Source organism: Gallinula chloropus (genome assembly GCF_964237585.1).
Source record: "Gallinula chloropus genome assembly, chromosome: 5".
NCBI classification, from domain to species: domain Eukaryota; kingdom Metazoa; phylum Chordata; class Aves; order Gruiformes; family Rallidae; genus Gallinula; species Gallinula chloropus.
Genome location: NC_140090.1, coordinates 22363194 through 22389941, shown reverse-complemented (window position 1 = coordinate 22389941; position 26748 = coordinate 22363194). Strand labels below are relative to the sequence as shown.

The 26748-nt window shown below is 39.8% G+C and overlaps 1 protein-coding gene across 2 annotated transcripts in view; it reads left to right on the top strand.

The window, feature by feature from the left end:
- Positions 1 to 1561: 1561 nt before the first annotated feature.
- Positions 1562 to 26748, top strand: part of LOC311192006 (neurabin-1-like) — a gene marked incomplete at its 5' end in the record, with an annotated part of 39587 nt that continues 14400 nt past the window's right edge. For both annotated transcript variants that reach the window (XM_084264383.1, XM_084264384.1), the window contains 12 exons: positions 1562 to 3175; positions 13888 to 14020; positions 14479 to 14599; positions 15088 to 15192; positions 15370 to 15490; positions 15970 to 16113; positions 17960 to 18013; positions 19688 to 19917; positions 21446 to 21542; positions 21622 to 21808; positions 22730 to 22881; positions 23664 to 23997. In XM_084264383.1, the coding sequence (XP_084120509.1) occupies positions 1562 to 3175; positions 13888 to 14020; positions 14479 to 14599; positions 15088 to 15192; positions 15370 to 15490; positions 15970 to 16113; positions 17960 to 18013; positions 19688 to 19917; positions 21446 to 21542; positions 21622 to 21808; positions 22730 to 22881; positions 23664 to 23997 (3292 nt within the window). The remainder of the gene's footprint in view (positions 3176 to 13887; positions 14021 to 14478; positions 14600 to 15087; positions 15193 to 15369; positions 15491 to 15969; positions 16114 to 17959; positions 18014 to 19687; positions 19918 to 21445; positions 21543 to 21621; positions 21809 to 22729; positions 22882 to 23663; positions 23998 to 26748) is intronic.

Here is a 26748-nt window from a genome sequence, read left to right as displayed (position 1 = left end):
GGAATGTTTGGCACCGCTGTGACTTCCGCCTGTCAGAGCCCGGCCGTGGCAGCTCCCGCCGCTTTCCCTCCACCCGGGAGCGGCGGGGCCGGGGCTACCGCCGCCGCGCTGGCCGCCCGGGCTCTGAAACCCCGCGCGTCTTCCCACGCCGGCAGCTCGGCGCTCAGGTTTCTTCGGGGACCCGTGGCCCTCCCTCGGCGCCCACCGCCGTCCTCAGTCGCAGCCGCTCCCCCGGCGGCGGGGCCGGTGAGGGACCCACACCCACCGGCTCCTGGCCTCCAGGGGGTACTGGGCAGCGGCGGGCGTCCCCGCGCCTGCCCGCCTCCCCGACATGGTATCACCCGAAACCCGTATCCCGCTATGGCGTGGTATATCCCGGCGCGGGAGGCGCTTCCCTGAGGCCGGGCGCGCCCGCCGCCGCGCCGCGCCCCCCCCCCAGCCCCTCTCTTCCCTCACGCTGAGGAATAAGGGCGCGCCCGCCGCTCCCTCTCTTTGTGTGCGAGCGAGGGAGCGCGCGCGGGCGGGCCCGAGACACAGCGCGGAGGAGGGCGCCGGGCAGCGTGAGAGCCAGCGAGCGGGGCGGGCGGCGGTTTGGAGCGCCGCCGCGGGGGCGGGGGGGAAGGTGGAGTGAGAAGCGCGGGGCGGCGGCGGAGGCAGCGGCGGGGAGGGGGGGCGGGAAGGAAGGAGGGCGGCTGGCGGCGGATAACGATGGCGTGGTGCGTGTGGCCGCTGGGCGGCCGGGACCGCTGAGGGGAAGGAGCCGGTGGGACCCCCGCCCCCAGGTAGGCTGGCTCCGAAAGTTTGGGGCGAGGTGCTGAGGCGGCTCCGCTGCGCGCCCCGCAGGCCCCTCGGCTCAGAGGCGCCGCCACGGGGACGCCCCAACTTGGGGCCGAACTTGCGGCTTCCCTCCTTCCGGGCAGCCCGGGGGTGCCCGGCTTCTCCAGCTGACCGAGCCGCGGTGCGTGCGACGGGGTCTGGCCCGGGCCCAGCCTCACCCCGGCGGCAGGAAGAGCCGGACGCTGCCCCCTCCCCCGCCGCCCGGCCCGGCCCGGCCCAGCCCGGGACGGCCGTTGGCGGGAGGGGCGAGCAGCCGGGAGCGGCGGGGGGGTGCCGCTCGCCGCCGCATCCCCCGGCGGGTCGGCGCCCGGTCGAGCGGCTGGGAGCAGCCGGGTCCGCGCGTCCCGGCGGACACAATGGGCTTTATCCCGCGGGGAGGACTCGGGCGGCGTTTCCGACCCCGAGTTTCGGATTCGTGTGACACGCCGGCGAGGCCCCGAGTTAATGAAAACTCTCTGTCTCTCTGCAGATGGCTTTCCGGATACCGCGATCCGCGCTGGGGATAATGCCCGATGTGGCCATTTACACGCTGTGATTTCTTTCTCTCCACGTATACTCCCCTGCGCCCCGTTTCTGTGCGAGAAGGGAGGCTGGCCGAGCGAAGGGCTGCTCCTCCGATCTTTTGTGGTATCGGCTCTGCCTGGTGTTGGCGGGTGGAAGCTTTGTGCCTGGGAGTCGTCCTTCCCATTCTTCGTCAGGAGTCGAGGGAGCTTTCTCGCTGACAATGATGAAAACCGAAGGCAAAGGAGAAAGGACTTTAAGAAGTGCTTCTCCACACCGAAATGCCTATAAATCCGATTTCCATGCTATCAAATGCTCTTTTGATGGTGTGAACAATCCTGAAAACGCTTCCAATAAAACAGGCTTACATCAGAAGCTGAGCACCTCTTCCAATGGCGGGGGAAATGACCCACACAGTCGAGGCAGAGCTGCCACTTATGGCAATAGAGTACACAAGATTAAAAATATGTTTCTGCAAATGGGAGGCTCTTCTTCCACACCCTCTTGTGAAAGCAGTCCACCTGCTGAAACCAAGTTAATCAGCCGGGCCACAACAGCTGAGTACGGACCTTCTCCAGGTAGCCCATCTTTCCTCATTGTCCAAAAAAATAATCTTCTTAACACAAGTACTAGCCCTTGTGGCAGTCCTGTGGATTCACTGTGTGTGCCTTCTGCTGCTGACAAGGTCATCCGTAGCAATGATGAGGGAGACTTGGACAAAGTTGCCCTGGCAGAAAAATTTTCGGAGACAAGGAAGCTATTTGAGAGAAATATAAAACAGCGGAGCTCAGTGGACAGATATTCCCCCAGCAAATGTGAGAGAAGTGAGGATAAGAGAAGACGCAGTTCAGCTTCTGATTGCAGCAATGTGGTGGACAACTTCAGTTTTAATACAGAAGCAAGTCTTCCAGTTGCACTAGAGAAAGTTGAAAATCAGGGTAATGAGGAGTTGAAGCAGCAGCATCCCAATAGTGGTTCCAAATCCTCCTTCCTGAATGCAGGGCCCATTTCTAGAAGGCTGGAAAGCTTTCTGGGTGACAGTGATACTGAAGAATCCAAAGAAATTTCCAAAGGTGATAGTCCTCTGAATCAGGACCCTTTGAGAGGCCACCACAGTTTGGATTCATCTAGTGCTGCTGAAGGATGTTCAGAGAAGGCTGTGTCCACCAAAGCTCCTGTGATTCTCAGAGATGAGCTGAGTGAGGTGCTTGGAAAAGGCAAAAGAGAGCAACTGGTACTCGAGAGAAACCTGTGGGATATGGGCAATACGCCTGGTCAGGGTGCTCAGCAGAGACTGGATGGTGTTCTCACCTGTGTTTCCCCTGTCGAGGGGACTTACAGAGAGCTGGTTGCACAAGATGAAACCTCAGGGCCTGAAAAGGGTTTGGAGAAAGATCACGTTCGAGAGGATCAGCTGCTTGGATGTCAGGTACAGGAAGGGAAGAGGAGCAACTACTCCTTGGAGGTGGTAGAAGAGTTTACAGAAGGCAGCGAGACCAATCAGGAAGAAGCAAGAGATGGGATATCTGTGAAAGATGGTCCAGTTAAGCGGATTCAGGATGTTCTAGTGCAGGAAGGGGATGCTGAAGAAGAGGAGCACGTGGTGGAAAAGCAGAGCGAGAGTGTCAGTGCTTTCGGAATAGAGAATGCAGCTTTTGATGATGACAGGGATACAGAGTCAGAAAACCAAGGGCCTAAAGGCAAAGAAATTTTGGAGGGAGAGGAGGAAGAGGAGGAGTATATGTATGACAGTGAATATGAGGAGTTTCCTGGACTTTCTGAAGAGGAAGATCCCGAGCCAGACCGAAAAGTCAAGTTCTCAACAGCTCCTATCAAGGTAAGTACATTGGAAGTATTTATTTCTGTTATTCTTTTGCAATCAAAAATACACAGGAAATAACATTTTTGTGGTGTGTTTTTCAAAGCTCTAAAGACCCCTTTAAGGTGTAAGTTCATGGCTTTTAGTCAAATCTGCACAACTTCCCTCTTGTTAGAAAATTTATAACAAATGAATTCTGAATCACAGCAGCTTCGTAATAGTGACCACACTGAAACTTCAGACTTGTTTTCAGAATTAACTGTGAAAAAAATATCAAATTACTAGTTCCTGTTATTTAAGGCTTTAGAATTTTCTCAAATAATAACCATATATATGTTGCTGTGGGGTTTTTTTATACTGGCTTGGTGAACAAGCTGTAGGAATGTTAATACTAGTATCTTGGAGGTAAAACATTCCAGAAGTAGAAGTTACAGGGCAGGCTGGATAATGAGTAGTGCTAACAAAAAATTGAGGTGTCTGATCTTCCCTCACCAATAATACTCTCAAAACAAGTCATTCCACAGTTCAGACTGTGTTTACCCGTAGTCTCATGGCAGACTCCAGTTGTTCAAGTCCCTCTTAAAGTTTGGGAGGAGAATTGGGAGATACAGACCAGAATGGGAAGTAGGAAACTGCCCAGGCTTTCTCAAGCATACTTCTCTTTTTCTACTATTACATGAATGAACTATAACATCTTTAATAACCTACTTTCACACTTTGTTCATGCAGGGTCAGGACTCACTGGTACTGATTAGAAGGCAGTAAAAGAATCTGTTGACTCCTGTACTTCCTGTAGCCGAAAGCTGTAACTTCCTAGTTTGCTAAACACAAGCCAGTGCTGTACCCCAGAAAATGTTTGGGGAATGGCAAAATATGAGTTTTGTTGCCTTTTTTGTTTTGGTTTGTTTTTTTTTTATCCTCTCCATAGAGAAGCTGACTTTATATGGCTTTCTTGTAGTTAATGCCACTTTAGTGGTGACCTGGAGCACTGAAGAGGGGGGAGTGCTGCTATTAGAAACTGCATAACGAGTCTGGTGAGGGCTGTGAGAGCCGGAGGGTCATCAGTCCATTTCCCCTTGCATTTGTGCAGTGAGTGTCTGAGGACAGTGTAGAGCATGCTGTAAATAGGTTTGTTGAGTGACTGCTGGTTTCCTGCTGTAGGCAGCGTTTTACTGGCCACTGCTGAAATCCTACTGAAGCAGTGGCTGTAAGAGACTTTTCCTGCTTTCTCTGTTATGTCTATGACAGACTTAATTCAAAGCATTAGTAGAAATCTCTGTGCCAACTGTGATGGAAGCTCTTGTGCAGACAAAACTCAGTTTTTGGTAAGTAGCACTGTTGAATTACAGCTGCTTCCCTGAAAGCCACAGGAACCAACCTGTACCAGATTATCAGTTACACAACTGAGAGATGGTTAGTAGCAACTGTGAACAGTTTCCCATTAAAAATAATATGGTTCTTGCCATATGCCCCACTTGGATTGGCAGAATAATCTGTATTTAATAGCATTACTGTCAGTGAACTTTCTTTTTAAGGCCCTGAAGTTGAAGCTTGTAATGCTTCCCTTTTCAGTGAAACTTGGCCATATTTTTTCCTATAGTTGTTACAGGGATATCTTTCTGTATCTCATTTCAGTAGCTTCCCTACCCCCACTGCCCCCCCCTGCTTCCAATTCTTTGTGTCAAAGCAATGCTTTCTTCCCCATTGTCTGCCTTTTTGTTTCATATTTTCTATGATACTGAGTGGGAATGAATCCTGGTATATGGGTTTTGTCTTTTGTGCTCTTTAAAATAAAGAATTCCAACTTTTTTTGCACTTCCCAAAAATCTTTTTTAGTAATATACCTTTAATATCTCATCAACTTTTTAGAAAATCCCGCTTTTATCTCACTAAAGGAAGTATCTTTTATTTTACTTATACATAGATTTTTTTGGTGCATCTGAAACTGACAGAGGAAAAAAAATCCTGGGTGGTAGCAAAAATTATTTCTGGTCCTTACCACAGCTTAGAGCAGAGCCATAGTGAGAAATGTATCCAAGTGGCTTCTTTTTTTCAGCTTTATTTAGACTAAAAGGTTCCACTGAAACATGAGTGCCATTCCAGACATCCATAGCCACTAGAGGAGGAGGTTTGTGTTTCTCCTCCTCTTAGATGTTCCTGAGGCCAGGCTGGCCTTGACATTCTTGCTGTTTTCCTTCTGCACCTCTTTGGTGATTATGAAGAAACCATCTCTGTCTTTTGCAGTTGCTGTTTAGCAGGTGTCTGATAGAGCTGGAGAATTCAAAACATTCAGAAGGTGTTTGGGCAAGAAAAAACATGTTCTCAGATCAGGGTTCTGCAGTGATGGAGCTCTGACCATTGTACTTGATAATAGACAACTTGCCCTTTGGGTGTATGGGTAGGAAATAGATATAATTTACAGACTGGCACCTTAAAACAGTATTTGTGCTTCAGCAGCAAAGAGTACATTATTAATATCCCTTTTTCAAAGTTTTCTGACAGCTGTAAAATTGACAAGGCTTTTGAGTCAAAAGGAGTCTGCAGAGCTCCCAGGGGATGTATAAGGTAGCTATTGCTGCTAGCACTGCATCTGACCCCTGCTAGAGATCTGTAATTGTTGACATCTGTAGCAGGGTTTAAGAACAAAATTTGATCTAATAATTTCAGGAAAGATGGAACATACACGTATCTCCATGATTTTGAGTTGTTCCATGGCTATGGCAATAAGCATAAATGAGACTTTTTAAAATACATGTTTCAATTCTGTAGAAGCTGGTGATAAATGATGTCTGGGAAGATTTGTTACTTGCTGTGGATGACCTGACTCCTTAAATCCTCCTGCTGCTTGATCTCTGCAGACCTTAAGGACTGCTCTGTGTGACAGTTACTGGTTTTCCTACAGTAGTGAAGAGAGGGATACCATACAGTTATTAACAGAACTTCACAGACTGGGTTTGCATTATGGTACATAAGATATTTTTAGTCTCCTGTTGCCACACATGAAGCCAGTAAGGAATGTAAAGCCCACTCAGCTGTCCAAGGTATTTGCAAGGGATCTGAATTTGTCTCTGTCTTGAAGTTTTCTGAATAAACTTACAAATACTCAGCATTACAGGCAGTGCAGAAAATGTCAGGTAACTGCCATCACCCCTTTATATTTCGCTTTGCTTTTGTAACACAGAGATTAAACTCATTTTCAATTATGTGATTACCTTGAAAGGCTTTAATTAACATAAATGTAATGACTGAGTGCTGTTTGACATTTGTAATTTTGAAACTTTCCATTGGGAAAACAAATGCCTGTTTCCAAACTGAGTTCTTGAGATGTTTTTTACCTCTGGCTGTGTCAGACTTTGTCCTTGAAATGTTTAATAGCACTGTGACTAACTCCTGTAATGATTTATCATGCTTAGAAAGTCTGTAGCTCAGGTAAACTGAAAAGATAGCACAACCTCCACTTGCTTCCCTAAGTCTGTTTAATTAGCAGCATTGTCCAGTTTGTTGTATGGGAGCATCTGTTCCTAGCTTTTTGTGAGTAATATATGCTTTTAGGATTAAGTCAAACCCCAAACCTTCACGAAAGCTTTACTTTTGTGTTTGTCATAATAGAGCAGAAGCTTAAACTTCTTAAATAAGGAAACTGAAATTCATAGCTTATGTGTTGTCCTAACCAGCCACGTATCAGCTGCTTCATAATACTGCCATTTGTTTTGCATGTCAAAATAGATCTGGTTTATGTATAGCTGGGACACAAACAGTAATCTTGTTCAGGCTGGCATATTCTTCAATCTTTTTAGTACAGAACTGCTCCCTGTGGAAGCTAATGAAGCAGTAAATGAAGATACACTTGAATTAGATTTCCTGTATAACAGCATAGTTGTAAATTCTTACCTCTTTTAGGATACACAGTTTTTCAGGACAGTGTGTAGACTCCTAAACAATGCTTTAGCAAAATGTTGCAGAGTAGTGCTTCAGCCTTCATGTATCTGTTGTTGTTTGGGTTTTTTTTACCTGTAACGTATATACTAGCCGTGTCATAGCCAGAAAGGCGTGCCAAATACACTAACTGCTGGAAGATACTCAAACCTTGGAGTTTCTTTGGTAATTAGAGAGTTGATGATTGCATAAATGGTCATTTGTTTGTCAGCCATTGGTCAAGCACTTCAGTAAAATATTTCTGTGGCATTAAGAAACAAGTATTTGACATGGATCTAAGTTGATCTAGGAAAATAGATATTTGATTTAAGAGTAGGTTTAAACAGAACTGCTTTGTATGGGGGAAGTCTTCTCTCTTTTTCTTTGCATAAATAACGTATTTTCATCGTGCTTTTTTGGGGATCTTTTGTAATCACAATTTTTTTATTGTAGTTCATAGATTATAACTGTATTGAAGCTCTCTTTATTACTTATATTACTATTTCAATGAACTTAACATCATAACAACTTTTCATATTTATATCTCAAACTTCCATGGTATTTGTGACTTTTTCACAAAAAGTAAACCACTTTTTACATACTTTGTACTCAGAACAGTGAGGAGGTGGTGAAAGTAGGTAGGGATAAGCAGATTCATAGGAGACAAGTTCATTAGCTCACTGGTTAAGCTGTTGAAAGATGCAGCGTCTTTTTGGTGATGATTGCTGTTCCTGAGAATACTGAACCTAGACCGATAAAGAACGAACAGGCAGTAGCTGAAACTTATTTGTAGTTTACCTTTTGAGAGGGGAAAAAATAAATATCTTTTCGTATCATTCTAACATAAAAGGCCAACGCTCAGGACATCAGTGAAAAGAAGTGCACCTCTGTTATCTGAGGACATATTTTGTAATCTTGAGATCATGAAGGTGCAGTGTAGCAGAGCTTTTCAGTGTTCTTAAGTTGTCATTGAGTAGTAAAGTATTATTCCTAAAAGCAACACACAATTTTTTTAGATTATTTCTTGATCATTTTCCTCCATCACCTTGTGATGTGTCTTGCTATAGCAAAGCAATCTTCCTTTTCAGACCTGAGATATTGATCATTCCTAGTGACAGTATTACTGCAGATTAGTTAACTGAGCTGATCTGGTAGAGCAGGGTTATTCTGTTGTTTCTTATTATGGCCTTTAGAAAACAGCAAGATGGACTATTTTTGATTTCACTGTTACTCTTTTGAAGTTCTCTTACCAATTTGCTTTCTATTTAGATTTGGTCAGGTCAAGATTTTTGTTTTGGTGATAAATATTCACACTTCCTCATCTGGATTGCCAGGTTTAAATTATTGGTGCTAAAATGCTGAAGCTTATGTATGTTCATAATTTAATTTCTTTATATACTAACTCTTTCAGAAGCCAAGAGTGTTTGGGAGTGCCCCCCATGTATGTGGCATTGTCTGGAGATTTTGCCTCTTCTGGTCCTATCCTGTTTACTTGCAGTCTTTAAGTCTGTTTGTTAGTTAGAGAGCGAAGACACCTTAGCTGAGACAGTGGTGGAGTACAACCAGGTCACCAAATCACAGAATCACAAGGTTGGAAGAGACCTTTGAAGATCATCAAGTCCAACCAATCCCATCCTAAACTAAACCATATCCCTAAGTACCTCATCAACCCTTTTTTAAAACACATCCAGGGAAGGTGACTCAACCACGTCCCTGGGCAGCCTGTTCCAGGCCCTGACAACTCTTTCAGTAAAAAGTTTTTTTCTAATATCTAATCTAAACCTGCCCTGCAGAGCTCTACTTCCATGAAGGGAGGACATGGATCATCTCTCCACCTCTGGTCTGTATGTCTGAAATGGAATAAAATCAGCATGCCAAAGCTGGATGGATGCTTTTTTCTGTCTTCCGTATTTTTTTTCACTGGGATTAAAAAATGACATAACTGAAAGTGAAGGAGTCGTCTTCCTTCTGGAGTAGGTAGCATATCCTGACTGAAACAGATACCATACTTTCTAGTTCTCTAGCTAGCTCCAGTGCCTTTGCTACTTAAGTGAAATACAAAGCTAGATAATAAATTTTACTGGTTTCATTAAGTAGAGAACAGAGGGACAGGTAAAAAAAAACTGGTTTATTTGCAATTAAATTACCTATATGAAATTATCTGTACTCTAGATCTGAAGCAAGATTGCACTTAGGCCTTTATGTAAGCTGACTTGGTTGGGGTTTTTGATTAAGTCACGCAGAGCTGCAGGATTGAGTGCGTTGTGTTACAGAAAATGCTACATTGAGTATAGTGGTTTATAATGTTGACTGGTTTAACAGTTACCAACCATTCTGAATACCTGCTGCAGAAGAGTTGAAGTGTGTTTTTTAAAAAAAAAGCCAGGTGTTTCTGTTTGCTAATTAAAGGATTTGATATCATGAATTGGCTTAAATCCCATGTAGTCACTTTTCACTTAAAATATAACAAATAGTCATAACAAATTCTAACTATTTAGCTTTTGGAAACAGAGGGCAGAGTGGTAGTCTTGAAGAAATGTCTGCTTTAACTGAAGGGGGAGGTGGTGAGAGTAAACTGTGAAGTGTACATTATACCTCGGTCCTACTTCAGTGCTACTGTTCCAATGATTATTCAGGTTTGCCAGGCACTACAGATTTTGCCAGGCCTTGCAGAGGCCATCAGTTGGAAAAGCTGAAACTGTTGGCTATGAGGTAACTTTCCCTGCCCTGTAACCTGTGTTTTTAATGTACAGTAATCTGGCATGTTGGAGGTGAGGATCGTGTTTCAGGAGAAATGGGAATGAACTGGCGCGGTCGTTGCTGGGGTGGTGTCCAGGCAGGGGTGTGAGCAGCTGCCAGTGCAGATGTCGTGGGGCTTTCCAGCAAATGCTGTGGCCTTACCTGGGAATGATAAAGTCATGTTGATGTCACTTCCCTTCCAGTTATTTGGGAGCCCTTCTAGGTGGTTACTGATCTCTTAATCTTACCATTTAATTACTTCTATAATGTTCTGCTTTTGATTTTGTACAGGCAAATCTATCTACTAGAAATGCTTATGGGAGCAGCAGTCGTTGAGCTGTGTTTTAGGACTCTGTAGTAGTTTAGTGTAAACACATGGTACATCAGTGTGTCTTCTGAAGAGTTTACCCTCTAACAAAATTAACTTTCTGCTAAAACTAACACAGTTTTCCAGTAGAGCTTTTCATGTGCTGCTGTGCGTCTGACTTAGGAGCAAGGTCGCTGTTGTTTTTGTGTGACAATGCTGTTTTCTGTGATAGCACTAAGATGATATAATGGAGATTTTTAGTTCTGTAGGTCAACAGGGACTGAACAGTAGGATCCTTTAGAGAGCAATCTGTGGTGGGTTTTTTTTTGAGTGCTGATGTTGATTATGTTGACATTGGCATCTTCATAGAAGGAGGCAAACTGAGTTTTGCGTTCAAAGGGTGATGCATTTTTCTGGAGTGGAGAATATAGTTTGATCTGTCTCCAAATAAATATATTTGCTCTCCAAGGACTAAATATATATTTGAAATTTCAATTTTTCTTTTCCTAATTAAAATAGTCCTTAAAAATTCAGCCCTCAGATTTTTGGGGAATTAAAATTATTTTTATTCATTCTGAAGAAAAGAGGTCTTGAGTGTAAAAATTCTTTGTTCAGATAGCAAGGTTTTTCATCCTTCATTAGCTTGACAGGATCCAGAAGTTATTAATGTTAGGTTAATCTTCTGAATATGTAACAAGCTATGGAAAAAGGTTTGTAAAATTCATGTAGTTTCCACAGTAAAATTCATTTGGTTTCTCCGATGTTGAGACAATAACTTGTGTTTGCTAAAGCAAGTCTTTTAAAAATATCACTGCACACTAATAATTTTATGATCTCCAGCTAGCAGTGGTTTCTAAATAGTAAGATCAGAATTTCTTTTGTCCTTAATGTGCTTGATTCAGTGACTAAACCCTGCCAGACACAGCGCAGGGATGAACTGTGTTTAGCTTTCTCATCAGTCTTCTAAACTGTGTAACTTGTAACTTATTTTATTTATTATCCACATTTTAACTGTGTTTAATATTACTTTTGCTACTTGGCAAGAACATCTTGCTTAGCAGTTCTGCGTTCTCTGTATTAGTATCAACAGTTTTACTGTCTGTGTCTCATAAAAGATGAATACCATGTTAGGATTCCACACGTACGTGATAAAAATTTTTGTCTTTTGCCCTTGACTTGTTGCCCATAGTTTTCTTAGCATGTTCTTCCTTTTCTTTTTGTTACAGCAGAGTTTTGCTTCTGGTTACACATCAGTTTTGCTTTTCTTCTATTCGTCATAAAGTCACGTTTTTTCTGGAGGGAGGGATTTCTTACTGTTTGAAACAGTTTTATCTTAACTGTGAGGTTATGGGGTTTAGAATATTACCTAAATTTCTCATGCACTTGCCATCTGTTCCTTTAAGAACAATATGAATTCTTTCACTGAATGGATTAGTCAAAATTGTTTTCAGATATTTTTTTCTTTAAAAGCCAGTGTGCCTAAATATTATTAGTCTTCATTTGCATAGGGATGTTTATGCTCTTATTTTATCACTAACAATTAGAAACATCACTGAAAATTCTAAATTCTGTGATCCACTGCAGGCAGATGATCAATTCCTATGATCGCTTTTGTGTCAAAATGTAGGATTTCTAAGAGACTTTTAAGTACAATGCTGTTGCTTTCAAGTTGGAAAAATATTTAATAATTTTTAGAACTTCCAGAGCTGTTTTAGTGCTGGCAGCCTAAGACATGCAGCATAGGCATTGCAGTGTGTTATGTTGGTGCAACTTTGCTTCCCCCAAATTTCCAGAACTTTACAGATAGTTGTCTAAGGAATTTGTCATGCCTTTGCTAATCTAATTCTTCATTAGACAGTGACTACTTGAATCATCTTCTGCTTTATATGGTACACAACAGAGTTATAAAGAATCGAGAAAATACAGTTGTCAGTGTCTTTGAAATGAACAACTGCTGCCCTCCACATCTTTCTCAATCATTCATTCACTAGTTAGTGATCTTTAACACTTCAGTTGTGTTATTAGTACTAGATCTTATGTGCACTTATAAATAAACAAGCAATTTCTTTTCATGCCCCAATATTTGACTTTTTCCAAGAACTCAAATGTTCTTACTAACAACTTATCATTTCTCTGCTCATTCACGTCCTTTTTATTATTAGTTTAAAATTCATCATTTTACAGCTTGACTGTATTTTAGAGAAATTGATAGTCTTGTTCCAGAGGGAGAGTATTACTTCATGAAATGTTTCTACTTCATATCCTGATTTTCAGGGAGTGGGGAAAGAGAACTTGGCCAGCTTCTCTCTGATAGTGATAAGAGTGCGGACACTTGAGACTATTGTCATGGGGTTTTGTCTATTTTGCAGATTTTTCTGTGAAGTTTATGGAAGACAGATACACTAAGTGCAACCCTTATTGTCTTTCAGTGTCCAGTTCTTACCTACTGGTGTCTGTATGACTGTTGAAAGGAGTTTATTTGTTTATTTGCCTTTATGCAAGACTTAGGAAGAACTTTTCAGAAAGGGTCCAGTATCGGGGGAAACCCAAGACTTCTGAGAGTAGGCTTCTTCCTTCCCTTTCCACCTGGTGGATCTAATCCTGCTTGCTTACTGGGCTGCTGTGTGGCCATGCCATGTTTCTGGAGTAGCTGTTTTGCAGGATTTGGAGAAGAGTTTGTGAAACTGTCCTCCTGCTGTAGTCTGGAGGCGGAGCAGTAACTCCCTGTGGAAATACTGAGTTGTATCCGTTGCATTTTGGTAATCTCTTTCAGTAACAGCTTGTCTGTGTCTGAGGCTGCTGCCATACAGAGCTAACACAGCATACTAGACGATAGAAGTTCACTGCGAAAATGTTAATTACAGCTAATTACAGTTAATTCTGTCTTATTTCCATGATTGTAGCTACATGCCCAGGTAGCCCTACTGGGAAGATGTAAAAGTTGCAAGAATGTAGCAGGGCAGTGTAAATTAACTTTGTGTCAGCACTGCACCTTCCTGCTCAGTGGGACAGACAGCTGCTGCAGCTGAAATCCATCACTGGGTTTCATCTTATGATGGTGTTGAGTAAAACACTCAGTGCCTGCAAAAACTTAAGTGATAAAACCTTGTTTTTCAGATAAATGGGAGGTGGTGTATTATGTTTTGGGGTTTTGTTTAGTTTACGAATTTAAATACATTTAATGAACATGCTGATAAGTAAAATTAACCCTGTTACATGTAGGTCATTCTTCCTCTCTAGATCTCTGTCTTGATTCGTGCTGTTTGTTTATGTGAGTTTTTTTAATGATGCTCAAATTCAGCTGGAGCGATTACTAAAAATAGTGATGTGTGTAACAAGGCATTTCCTTTTCCTGGGAAACTTCATGATTCCTTTGCAGAATCAGAAAACTACATCTGTTTGAAGTACTGCAATTGGCAGATGGTGTGGGGGGAGGGAAGGAGGAGGAGGATTTGGGGAGATGTAGTCCAAAAAAAAAAATACCAAAACCAAACAGTGTATCAAAGAGGCAATGACTGATTTCTTTTAACCACTTGATGCATTTACAACACAAAAAGTGATTAAGGAATTGTTAATGAAATTTCTGAAATGTTAATTCTGTGTCAGTTGGAAACTGTCTTATAGCAGCAGTATTTGTTAAATTGATGGTGGTTTAGAAAATGGGATCTCTAAAAGTACCACTTTAATTTCTTTACTGATTTTCTTTCAGATATATCATGTTTGGAAGGGGATGGGAAAGTGCTAAAAACGTTTTCTGTACCTTTCTCAGGTTTTCAGTACTTACTCCAATGAAGACTATGATAGACGTAATGAAGAAGTTGATCCTGTGGCAGCCTCAGCTGAGTATGAACTTGAGAAAAGAGTGGAAAAAATGGAAGTGTTTCCTGTGGAAATCGAAAAAGGTGCAAATCAGACCCTGAATATTTTGCAAGAGATACTATGAGTGCAAAAGACAAAATAATTTTAAACTTTTTTTTTTCCCCTCTGAATTTACGTCTTGGAATTTTTGGATATGTGTTCAGGCTTTCAATTATGGCTAGTTCTGTTGAATTTAATGAACGTTAACTGGACAAAGTGCAAATTGTCACACTTAATTCAGTTTAGGAAGGCTGTGTTATTGAGTGGCAGATCTGCACCAAAATATTCACAGTTCATAAATCTACTATCTTCTCCATATACAATGAAGCTTTGAACCTAACAGGCAGTCAGAACTACAGAACAAAAAGGCTTTAAGTAATAGATAAAAATATATTGTCTTTTTTTTTTTTAAAGTTATTGTATCTTTTGTGGGGGAAACATCTCACTAGTACTGTTACATCTTTCTTTATGCATTTAACCTTAAATATTTGAATCCCTGTAGGTGACAGTGGTCTGGGCATCAGTATTATTGGAATGGGAGTTGGTGCTGATCAGGGACTGGAAAAATTAGGTATTTTTGTAAAAACAATAACAGATGGTGGAGCAGCTCAGAGAGATGGACGGTGAGTTTTTCATAGCATTGATTATGCTTTTTAGAAATTTCTATCTGAGCTCAGTTGCTTTCATTGGATATGCTGAGTATCGTGAATAGAATGTGGCTGAATAAAGATTACATGTCTGCTCTGTTATTTTTTTAAAAAATGGGGTTTATTTAATTGAGGGCTTTTTTGCAAGATAATCATAGATCTGCTTAGAGCATATATGAGAAAAGCTTAGAATGTGCCCATGTGTGAAAGCACCACGTTGATGTCCTAGGTCACCAATCAGTGTGTAAGTATCATAAAGAAATATCAAGGCAAATATCATGTAAAATTTGAATTGATTATCTGCATAGTAACTGAGGACTGAGATTGTTTTTAAGGATTTCTCAGGACAGAATTTCTCTATATAAATAGTAGCAAATCTTAAGTAATACTTGTCAATGGTCTGTCAAACCAAAATATTTTTGTTGAACTGCCAGTATTAAACTAAGCATGTGTTTGTTTTGCAGAATTGAAGTAAATGATCAGATTGTTGAGGTTGATGGAATCAGTCTAGTGGGAGTTACTCAGTTCTTTGCAGCCACTGTACTAAAAAACACCAAAGGCACGGTGAGGTATGTGTGTTTCCTATGAAACAGTAGTTTCTTTTTTTCGCTTTTCAGTAACGGAGGCTACAAAACCATAATCTGAAAGTTTGACAAAGACTGTGTTGAAGACAATGGTATGGCAAATGAATTTCTTAAGCATATCTTGAGCATTTTGCTGTAGGGTAATTTGGTTTTCTTCTATAGGTTTCTGATTGGGAGAGAGAAGCCAGGTACTCAGAGTGAAGTAGCACGCCTCATTAGTGAGACCTTAGAGCAAGAGAGATGTCTGTATGAGCAGCACTATGTTCATGATGATACAGAGCAGGTAAAACATCATACGTACTTTTTTTAAGTGCATGGTTACTGCTACATGCAATAACTTCTGCATATGGAATAAATGTTCTTCAATCAAATTGAAGCAAAAAAAAAGGGTAAAACGGGCAACTTGTTAAAACCAGAAGCTATAAACTTCTGAACCCAGGACAATTACTGTTATCGAGACACATGACTGTCACTACTTGCTATACTTCCAATTTATCAGTAATTCAAAAGGTATTTTTAAGTGTGGGTTGTGGTTTGTTCTGTGCGTGGCTTACTTAGCTCTCCTGTGTGGAACTTTGATGAAGGTGTTTGCAAGTCCTATTGAAAACTTGCCATAGTTACTGTTCTTTTTTCCTTTTTTATACCTAGTTGAGAAAAGTTTTGCAACGGTTCGGATTCTTTGATTGTGTGCTTTTGTTTCTGCTGGTACCATAATCCAAAGTGTGTGTGTTCCCAAATGTCATTATTTTCCAATTTTGTCAGGATGATGACTATGATGATGATGACGATACGTATGAATCACACTTACGTGGAAAATCTGTAGAAGTTTTTGATCTACCTGAGAACGAAGATATCGGTTTACCACTAGATATGGATTCTGCACAGTCTCTTCTTAAATTTAAAGAGGTGTGGTAGCAGTTTCTGAAATACTGTTTGTGATGTGCTGGGGGGACATCTGAACCTTATAGGATTTGGATATAATCTCCTTCATGTATCCCTCACTGTAGCTGTGGGTTTGTTTTCCCAACACTGCAATAAATTTCTCTGATAAATGTCCCTCAACTGTAGGTCTTCCATAACTGTCTGATCCCATCATCATCCCATTTATATTAAATGTTCCTTTGATTTAAGTTATTTTTTTTTTTTTAAAAAAAAAAGCAGTAAGGAACAGACGTTAGTACCCAACACCACCTCCTTCCTTGCAGTATCTGAACATTGCATTGAATAGGTATGATGCTTCTCTTAGTTCATTGGCCCAATGAACTTTGCATTTACTTGCTGTGTGGTAGAATGACTTTACCTGCTGGGGGGAGTATGGAGGGACAAGTATGCCCATTCTGAATGCTCTCAAGTCTTGCAGTTTTATGTTCTTTGAAAAGACAAGAAATATGCATATAATCTCTTGCTCTAGACCCTGAGGTCCTCTGGAAAATCTGCATACAAAAAAAGCATTTGATTCTGTACATAGGCATAGTTTTGGCTTGGAGGGTTTTTTCAGGTGATACCTTCTGACATTTTGGGTGTTTTATGGTGTATTTTTTAAAAGTAATGAATTTGTAAACCTAGTAGGGCATTCCAGGCTGTGAATCCCAGCTTAACATAATCAGAAAATTGGGTTCTGTTTTTCCCCAAGGTTTTTATAAAGGAACACGCTTGCTTTATTCAGCTCTGTGGAATTTAGTTGGGGACTTAAGTGGTGCAGTCTTTGGCATTTAGGGGTCTGGGCTTCTTTGGTAGATTTAAGCCCCTGTCATTTTCACTCTGGACAAGAAAAATACACTGCAAAGAAATTGTTTTGTTAGATGCAACTTGTGTATGTCAGCCTATTTTTGTAAAGGATCAGTATTTTACAGGTGCCCTTAAGTTTGCTCTCTTGATAACATTGATATCATTGAGGAAGATGAAATTTCAGGCTATTGATCACTGGAGAACACTTACAGTTTTTCTAGGTTAGGAAGCATAGCAGGATGCTACAGCATATGTTTATAAGTGCTATATTTGCTTGGGATACGATTACATTCTTATCTTTAATCATTGGTATACTGTTATTAACATACCCTAAATAAAGGATAGCCATGGATTCATTTGTTTGTGTTTGTCACACTAAGCCTTGCAAAAAACACCCAACAAAAAACTAAACACCAATAAAAACCCCAGGTTTACAGATGTAAAGTGAGATACAAGAAATAACTAATAGCTGACAAAATCTGATTTTTGCACTTGTTAAGAAAACATGTCAATAATTTTTACATTTGGCTTAGGCAAAACCATTATCCATTTCTAATAACCCTACAGAGATCTGTGGTGTGAAGTACAAGGCTTAATTTTAAAACAAAGCCAGCACGTTTATTTGCAAGTGCTGATAAGTAAAAATATTTGTACTGTTAAGATCTTACTTGAATTGGTGTGCTAGTTGTCATCGTCAGTGCATTGCTGCCTTTGCATTCTCCTGGCACACTGAACCGTTGTTTTGACCTCACTTTTCTTAGTATCTAGACAATAACGTGGGATTTTTAATGATAGGTGGTCATGCATTGATTTTTGTAGCAAGTACAATACCACAGAACTTTTTTTGTTTTAATTTGAGTTAAATTTTTTTTATATAAAAGCTTATGACCACATCTGCTGTAATTGGCAAATATTTAAGTTGACTTTATGCTACTCTAAAAACGGCTTGAAGGAGGAGGGAATCATGGACAAATAGCACTTCATGTCTTTTTGTTTGTGCTCAAACGTTATTTTTTTGTTTCAGCTGCAATTAAAACATGCAGTGACAGTAGCTGAAGTGAATCAACTGAAGGAGAAGGTAAGTTTTCAAAGAGTTATTATTTGGTGGTGGGTATGGGGGTTGTTGTTTTTATTTATTTCTAGTTATGAATTTAGCAAGAATAGGCTGAAAGCTGAAGATGGCAATCTGTTTTAGGCCTCAGGGACTAATGTGCTCTGTGTTATGCTAAACAGGCATTTCTAGGCTGAAGACCTGTGCTCAAAAAAAACAACCCAACAAAACAAACAAAAAATCCCAACCCGAAAATCTCCCCCATGCTGTTACAAAATGAATGCTTCAGTATTGCTGTTTAGAGTAGAACTGAATATAGTGGAAAATGTAGGAAACTAGTTTCCAATTCCCAAACAAATAGGGGAACACTTTCAGTGGATAGAACTTGTCTTATTTGAGTATAGATTTGGCACTTAGGCAATGCTGATTTCTGTTACAGGAAAGTTATTTCTTTTACCTTGTTCTCCATTTTTTCCTCCTCAAATTTATGACCCGATCTGGGGAGAGAATTTTTTCCAACTGTTTTTTTTTTTGTTTTGTTTTTTTTTTTTTGGTGAGGATAGGTTTAACACTTCTGCTTTTTCTGAGAAAGGGTTTTCTGTTCTTTTTGCTGCTTTTTCTACTGATGGAGATCTGTGCATGCCCTTCTGTAGGAGAGCAGCTTTTTACTCCATTGCCCTTCTGTGTGGCCTTGCTGAGATATGTTTACTCTAAGACAAGTTGCAGCACATTGCTGGGGGTGGGTAGCAAGTGGGAGGGAATAGAGCTTCATTTTGAGTAACAATATCTATTGGGTTTTTTCTTGCAGTCTGCAGATGTTCAGAGCTCCAAGTGTAGAGAGGCAAGGCAGCCAAAACTGCTTTGTGTTCTTAGGATAGTTCTGATTTTGATTCCTGACAGTGCTCCTCCTCTTGAAATTTGGCCCAGCTGGATTGCTCAGATGCTGTTAAAAATGTTTGCGTTGGTACAATTTACTGACCCACTTTTAACTCGGGAAATTCTTGGTCCCTTCAACATCTCTGTTCCATCAGCAGATGATCTTAACTTATTTCAGAAGCAGTCATGATGTCCCCAGAGGGGGCATGGACAAATGAAGCAGTATTCTGCCTGCTTGCTCCTCCGAGGCCTGGAGAACTTCACATCTTAACAGTCCTTTTTGTAATGTGGCTGCTGTCAAGCTGAAGGGGCCCGTCCCTTTCATTTATTGAAGGAACCTTTGGTGGTTTTATACATTAGCTTCAGGAAAGCAAGTCATGGATGTATCCTAATTTATTAGGAAGACCAATGTCTTACAAAGAACTGCTCTCATTAGCTTTATTCAACAAGCTGTTGGTAAAACAAAGTGCTGGGACAGGGAGCTTGTCTTATGCAGGTTAAGATTCAGTATCTCTAGTTGCCTTTGAAGGTAATCAAAACAGGCCTCTCCAGAGGTATTAAGAAATGGTGGAATCCTGATAATAAAGGCCTTCATCATTAGTATCGCTTCTTTTTGAAGAGATCAAATGAATAAGGAGTAAAAGACTCTGTGTTTGAGTTCTAATCTTACTTGGATTAGCAAGGATCAAAACAATTTCTTTAGAAGTTCAATGACTTGTTTTAATATTACTGATAAGTATTTAATTATTAATATTTTCTACTTAAACAAATGTTTTTATTTAATCTTTCAGTTTAGATTAATTCCTTAAGTATTAATCTTTGCAGTTAAAAATTGTTGAAGCAGAAAAAAATGACTGGCAACTAAATCGAGCCCAACTTCAGCAAAACTTAGATGAAAGTAAGGAGAAAATTAAGAAGTTAGAGACCTACTGGTTAGAGGCACAGAGTTTATGCAAAACAATAAGTGAACATCTTAAAGAAACTCAAGAACAACGTGATGCCCTTGAAAAGAAATACAACAAGGCCAAGAAATTGCTTAAAGATTACCAGCAAAAGTAAGTATCCCAAAATACTGTGTCTCTCCTGTATTTTTTCGTACAATACTGAGGGGTAGGATTTGCTTTATATATTTTCATTTGTCAGGGTTTAGGGAAGCAGTGGGCTGAATTCTTCCATACCTCAAGTCACCAGCTTTCAGAATGGTTCTCCAAAAATCTTCCTGCTGATTTTGATTCTAAGCTTAGGAAAAATTATTTAATATTTCACTAAGAAATCTTTGAAACAACTTTATTGAGAAACTGTAATGCCTCTGCACTTTTCCAAATTGGAAGGACTACTCAAAATTTCGCATGAGGCATTTGGCAATACTTTCTGCTGTTTGTGAAAAGTCCTCTAGCTTTGACCAGTGTAAATGTTCCAGATAGGGTAGGCATCAGCCAGACACATGTCTGAGGAAGGGGTTAGATGTAGTGGGCAGTGAAAGGAATTTTGAGAAAAATTAACAAGTTTGGCATATGTATCTAGCCCATCAAAACGGCAGCATGAAAACAGCATCTGCAACCTGTTAGCAGGTTTGGGGTTTTAGTGGAGGTAATACTTATTAGATATGATGGTGTGAGGCTTGAACATGCTCTGTCTGCCCTGTTTCCTTTCCTCTTGGCTAAACAAGGGCTGAACACAAAATACTTCTAGTATCTTGCTAATACAGAACACAACTGTTGGTTTTGATAGTATAAGCATATAATTTTCTTGTCTCTAATCCATCCATTTGTTTCTTGTTTTTAAATACAGTTTTGCTCTCTAGCCCACAGCCAGAAATGTTACTTTTCACAGTGCATTTCTGTGCTGTTTGCTGAGCTTTTTAAAGGTCGTCTTTTCTCTCTCCTCCCAAGCTTATCTGTATGGAAGTTCAAAAGTACATTAAGATGACTGATAACATGCTAGCTTTCATTTCCTTGCTGTTTAGCAAATACACATTACTCCCTTGGCTGTCCCTGAAGCTTTTGCATTTTGTGTAGATGTTCTGCACTTATTTTCGGAGCGGGAGGGGGGCGAGGGGTGTTATTCCACCTGACTTGCAGGAAAAAGCAACTTTTATTTTTGTTCCCCTGTGGTATCATTGTTTATTTTCATAAAACCCAAACATTGCATTTTTGTTAAGAGTGAATTTAGTTTCCTACAAAGTATTCCACCATAGCTTTTGGAACAAAAATACGTGTATCTCTGAAGAGTAAGATTTAGTGATGGAGTTGTACATGTATCTCACACTTAAAATGTGTGTGCAACTTCACACTTTTAAAGGTAGATATGGCTGTAACTTTATGAAGGTGTTGCATCACATCCTTTTTCAGCCCGGAATAAATTATACTGTCACATGTATTTTCTTCTGAAAACACTAGAAGGTTACAAATACATAGGTAGTTTTGTGAGGTTACAAGATTTAATGAATCGTTTATCTTACAGACTGATTTTTTTCAATGCACTAACAATGCTTTTTAGTAAATGAACTGTGCATATTTCTTATATGCATTTTTCTACATTTCTGTATGTAACTGTTTGATATATTTGTATTTCTTTCACCAGAGAAATAGAATTTATGAAAAAAGAAGAGGATCATGCAAGGCTACTTGAAGAGAGAGACCAGAAATATGCAGAACAGCTGAAAACACATCAGGAGAAAGTAAAGCAGTAATATATTTTGGAATAACTTCTTCATTCTTGGAGAGTTGTATCTCAATTCTGAATTTTCATTTTTGCAGATTTCAGAGCTTGAAAGTAAATTAAAAGCGTGTGATAAAGTGCCACATACGTTTGGAGATGGCAGTTTATTGGAAGATGGCTGCCAAAGGCCAGGCCAGTACAGTGAGCAATCAATGATAACAAAAGAAAATGAAAAAGAATCAGAATCGATAGAAAGACTAAATTCTTCAGATACATTAATTTCTGGTAAGTGGTCTGTAGGACCTTTCATTTGCAGCTAACAAAAATTAGGAGGTGTTCTATGTGTAGTATTTCTTGTTGCTTAAAGAAGTTAATTGTTTGCTATTTCCTATAGACTGGGTTAATGTTTGACCTGAACCAGTGTGGATATTTTCATTTAGGTCCCCTAGCACGTTCAGCATTGAAGTATTTCTTAAATGAAAGCAGAGAGAATCCATCTTCACTGTTCCTCAGATTCTCTGTTAGTGAAACAGATGTTAGAGGGACTAAAACACTGAGATACATCAATTCAGATCCCATCAATTTTAAGCTATGATTTACACGAAAACTTTGTATGATTTTTTTGTCTTGTAATTTTATATGTAAAATTTTATAAAATATTACACTGTAGCTCAAATGAGGAGCATGTTTTTAAAAGATTGGCATGTGCTTGGGTGTGTTGCAGAGACTCACAGACTGTGTTAGGCTGGAAGGGACCTTGAAAGCCCATCTAGTCCAACCCCCCTGCAGCAAGCAGGGACACCTTTAACTAGATCAGGTTGCTCGAAGCTTCATCAAGCCTGACCTTGAAAGATTTCCTATCTTAAAGAACAAGGACAGAAAAGTACATTTTACACATAAATTCTCATCTATTTGAGAATAAAATTCAGTTTTTAAGACATAATACACTTACTGTGACAGCTTTCATTTTTTTAACTGAAGAAATTGGGTAGAAATATTTCATATTAATAAGAAAATTCTATCACAACATGTAAAAATAGTATTACATAAAGCAATATTTTTGTATAGCAATGACTAACAGGCAGAATAATTTCGATTTAACTTCTACAATCTACTGTCCAGAAAAATATTAAGAATTTGCCTACTGGTTTGTTGTTTGTTTGTGGGGTGTTTGTTTTTTTTTAAAGAAGTACATCTTTGTTGCAGATTTTGATGCTTTTGTTGGAGATACTCCCAGATTAGACACCAGTGCCCACAAAGCAAAAGCTCAGCTTGCTTTGAAAGTAAAACGCCAGCCACCTTCTCGATCAAAGCTGAAAGAATCTCTTGGGGCTGCACAACAGACTGCAAATCTACAGGTACCAATATTGGTAGATTATTATGCATTCAGGAGCCTGAATATATGTTCAGGTTTATTTGTATTTGCAATTAGAAGTGTTGTCCATGCTTCATTCAGGCTGCGCCAAAGCATCCTATTTTTATGCTGTATCAAGTGGGGAAAAAAAAAACATGTTTGTGTCTATCACATATGTGATCTTTGATGTGTTCCTTGTGGTACAGTTAATTTGAAGTTACTGAAGAAGTATGCAAGCTTGTTGTATTCTACTTCTACTTTTTGAAAGATTTTTGATACAGTGAAAGTGGTATGTTGTGAAATGCACTTACCTACCTTAGAATTCCTTAATCTTAAACAACTAAACACTTCTGAAATGCTTCATTTTTCCATAAATAATCATTTAAGTCCACAAAAAGTATATCAGTAAAATCTTCTAGTGTGTTTCTGGGAAAGAGTTGAAGAACTGAGGTATATATAGTTGGCATGAGAGAACCTGTCGTAGAGGGAGAAGATTGAACTACCTCTGTTAGACTGAAAAGTGGTTGCATTGAATTGAAATGGCCAAGATGTACCAGAACTTTTCTGACTTGGCTAGAGAAAGATGGTTTGGGATGTACAGAAAGATAAAGGAAAGTCTATAAAATCAACTTCATGTGATTTAGATGGTATCTACAAGTGATTAAGTTAAAAATTTCTGAACTGAGGAAGTGTGTGTGTGTAGCATAGCATATCCTTACATCCTGATAAAAGGGCAGATAGTAAAGTTTTATGTCATGTTTATCATAACTTTTTAATTTGTTTAAGGATGAAGATTCAGAAGATACTATTCTCAGTAGAGAACTTTCAGCTGTGTATCTAACCAAGACCTTAGAAACAAGTGAAAAATTACCTCTCCCGTGCCTGGATGACATAGATCAAAGGTGTGAAAAGCCAGAGCAAACAGAAAGCACAGAGAGTCCTCTAGAGTCAAGTCCATCTGCTTCCACACAGTCTTCTCCAGTGCACAAACCAAACAACGAAAATAGCACAACTGCTACTCATTCACCTCCTCCTGAAGAGATGGCTCCAAATTCTCCTCAAGGGTATCCCAAGAATGTTAAGCAAAGAGAAGCAAAAGGGAAAGGGAAAGAGGCCAAGGGTAAGACTTAAAGTTTTTTTATTTTAATCCTTCAGGGCTGAAGTGTTACAGATTTTTGATATAAATGAATATTGAACAATAAGCTACTTGAGGGAAAATTGACTACAAAATTAACTACCTGGTTTAAAACTACTAAATCACTCTTCAGAAAAGTTTGAAGTTAGCAAAAAAATATGCAAGTTCGTTGTATTCTGGAGCTGGAGCACCTTTCCTATGAGGGCAGTCTGAGAGCATTGAGGTGGTTCAGCCTGGAGAGAGAAAGCTTCAGGGGAGACCTTATTTGCAGCCCTCTAGTACCTGAAGAGGGCCTACAGGAAATCTGGAGAGGGACTGTTTACAACAGCGTATAGTGACAGGACGAGGGGTAATGGTTTTAAACTGAAAGAGGGTAGATTTAGATTAGATATTAGGAAGAAACTCTTTCCTGTGAGGGTGGTGAGGCACCTGGTGCAAGTTGCCCAGAGAAGCTGTAGCTATGCCCTGCCCCCAGCAGTGTTCAAGGCCAGGCTGGGCAACCAGGGCCAGTGGAGGGTGTCCCTCCCCATGGCAGGGGGGTTAGAACTGGGTGATCTTTAAGGTCCCTTCCAACCCAAACCTGTCTGTGAAATCTGTGATTTGTATTTATTGAAAGATTTTGGTACAAGAGTAGTATGTTCTGAAATCACAGAATAGATTTATCGAACTTTAAATTCCTTTGTGTGCAACAAGTTAGTTTAAAAAAAAAATCCTACAAAACCTTAACATTTCTAAACTAATTTATAGAGCTGAGAATCTAAAAGATGGCTGTAGAATAAATGCTGCTCTGGTTAAACACTTCCAGAATGGAATATGTCTAAGTTGATTTGGTAAAAGCTCAAACCTATAAATTATAATAGAGAGTCTCAGTGGTTGCATTGACATAAGCTAGAGGAAAGCAAAGTCACTGACTGGATAATCACTAAAAGTCCTAATACATTCCTGCAAAACCCTAGCCTCACAAGTGGCAACATATTGGACAGTAAGTCCAATTCCCAGAAAATTTCAGTGTTGACTTTGTGCTTGTAGATGTTATCCATGTGTTTAAGCAAGATACAGGTTCTGAATGTTATGAGAATTGCTGCATTATTCATCTTGTCCTCGTAGGATATTTCTCACTAGGAAAAGGATAAAGATACTATAATCAGCCTAGTCACTGCTAATCATCATTTGATAGGAATACTTTTCTTATGAATAATTTAAAAGGGATCAGATAAAATACTCTAATTGTTGATATTTCCTTTACTCAGCTAGCACAATATGTAAAGGCAGATTATACTTACTGTCTTTTATACAGCTTGAACTAAACCTTTCTTTCAGTACCCTAAAAACAGGATTTGTTTTATATTCTTCTCATTCTATGTGTTTCTATAAAGTCTTAGTCAGAAAAGTCTGTGCTCCAGCTTCTGTTTATTTTGTTTCTCTGGTTTTTACACACAAATACCCCCATCAAAACAAGTATCTAATTTATAAATGATTTTGCTTTCTTTTCTACATTTTTATGTGATGGCTGAAGCGTTGCAAACATTTTCTTAAAATTGGCAAAGTCACTGGTAGAGCTAATTAATGCAGTCCATTAAAGATGAGGATTAGTATTGAAAGCTCACTCTTTGTAGGCAAAGTGACACTAAATGCTGCTTTCTGGTAGACTGTTGCTTTCTAACCATATTTAAATGTGTACCCATTATTTCGTTGAAATCTTTTATGTTACCTTCCCATCACCCCTGTATCAGTCTGTATTTTAACCTATTATGCTGCTAGAAATTACCTCTTTTCTTAAAACACTACCTCTGGGGAGAGAGGTGGAAACAAATGTCAATATTTAAATTAATTCTTGGGGCTTTGTATTTAAGTTGACGGGGAAAATAACCAGTGTAACTGGTAGTTACAACTTATTGGATGTTACATATTAAGAAAGAGTGGTTAACTAATCAGATTAGTTCTGATACTGATCAGAAACTGCTGAACAGATACGGGTGGGAAAAAAAAATAGGAAAACCTCTGACTTATCCTGACTATTCATCAGGCAAACTTTGAGATAACTATTACATGTTTTCAGGAAGGATTATTAGCTGATAGGGTGGTAGGAAGTTGTCTTCAGTTTTGTGTCGTAAACGTGGTAGTTGTTTTTTAGGACACTTGAAAGCATCTGTATACGTTACTCTGCTGGGGGTTGTCTTGGAAGGCAGATCTGAAAACCTATTTTGGCCCACAAAAAAACAGGCTGCATCTTTTTCATAGGCAGCTTAGTTTCAAAGCACCTAATTAGCAATATGTAACATTTTAATATTTTTTTAAAATCTAGTGTCTTGAGAATTTAAAACGAAATATGTTTAGGACTTGCAGTAATCTGTCACAATCCAGGGGAAGAGGTAGTGAGTGTCATGTTTAAGTTTGTCACTTAATTTCACTTAATAATTGAGGAGTTGAAATTGAACATGCTCCCCCTTGTGAAAATTTGGGTGCTAGCAGTTTCTGTTCCAGGTATTTGAAAATACCACAGTCTTGGAGGAGCTTCAAAGTCCCAGTTATTTCTGTAGCATAGTTGTCTACTGTTTCCAAGAAACTCAGCTTGTTAGGATCTGCCTTCTCTCCAGGCACTGGCCATCATAGTTGTCAAGCACACTTACTAGAGGCAGCAGCTTGCATATGTAGCCCGTATTCCGAGTAGCTTGTCTGGGCTACTGAACCAGAAAAAATGAGAAAGGAACATCTTACAATACTTCAAGTGAATAA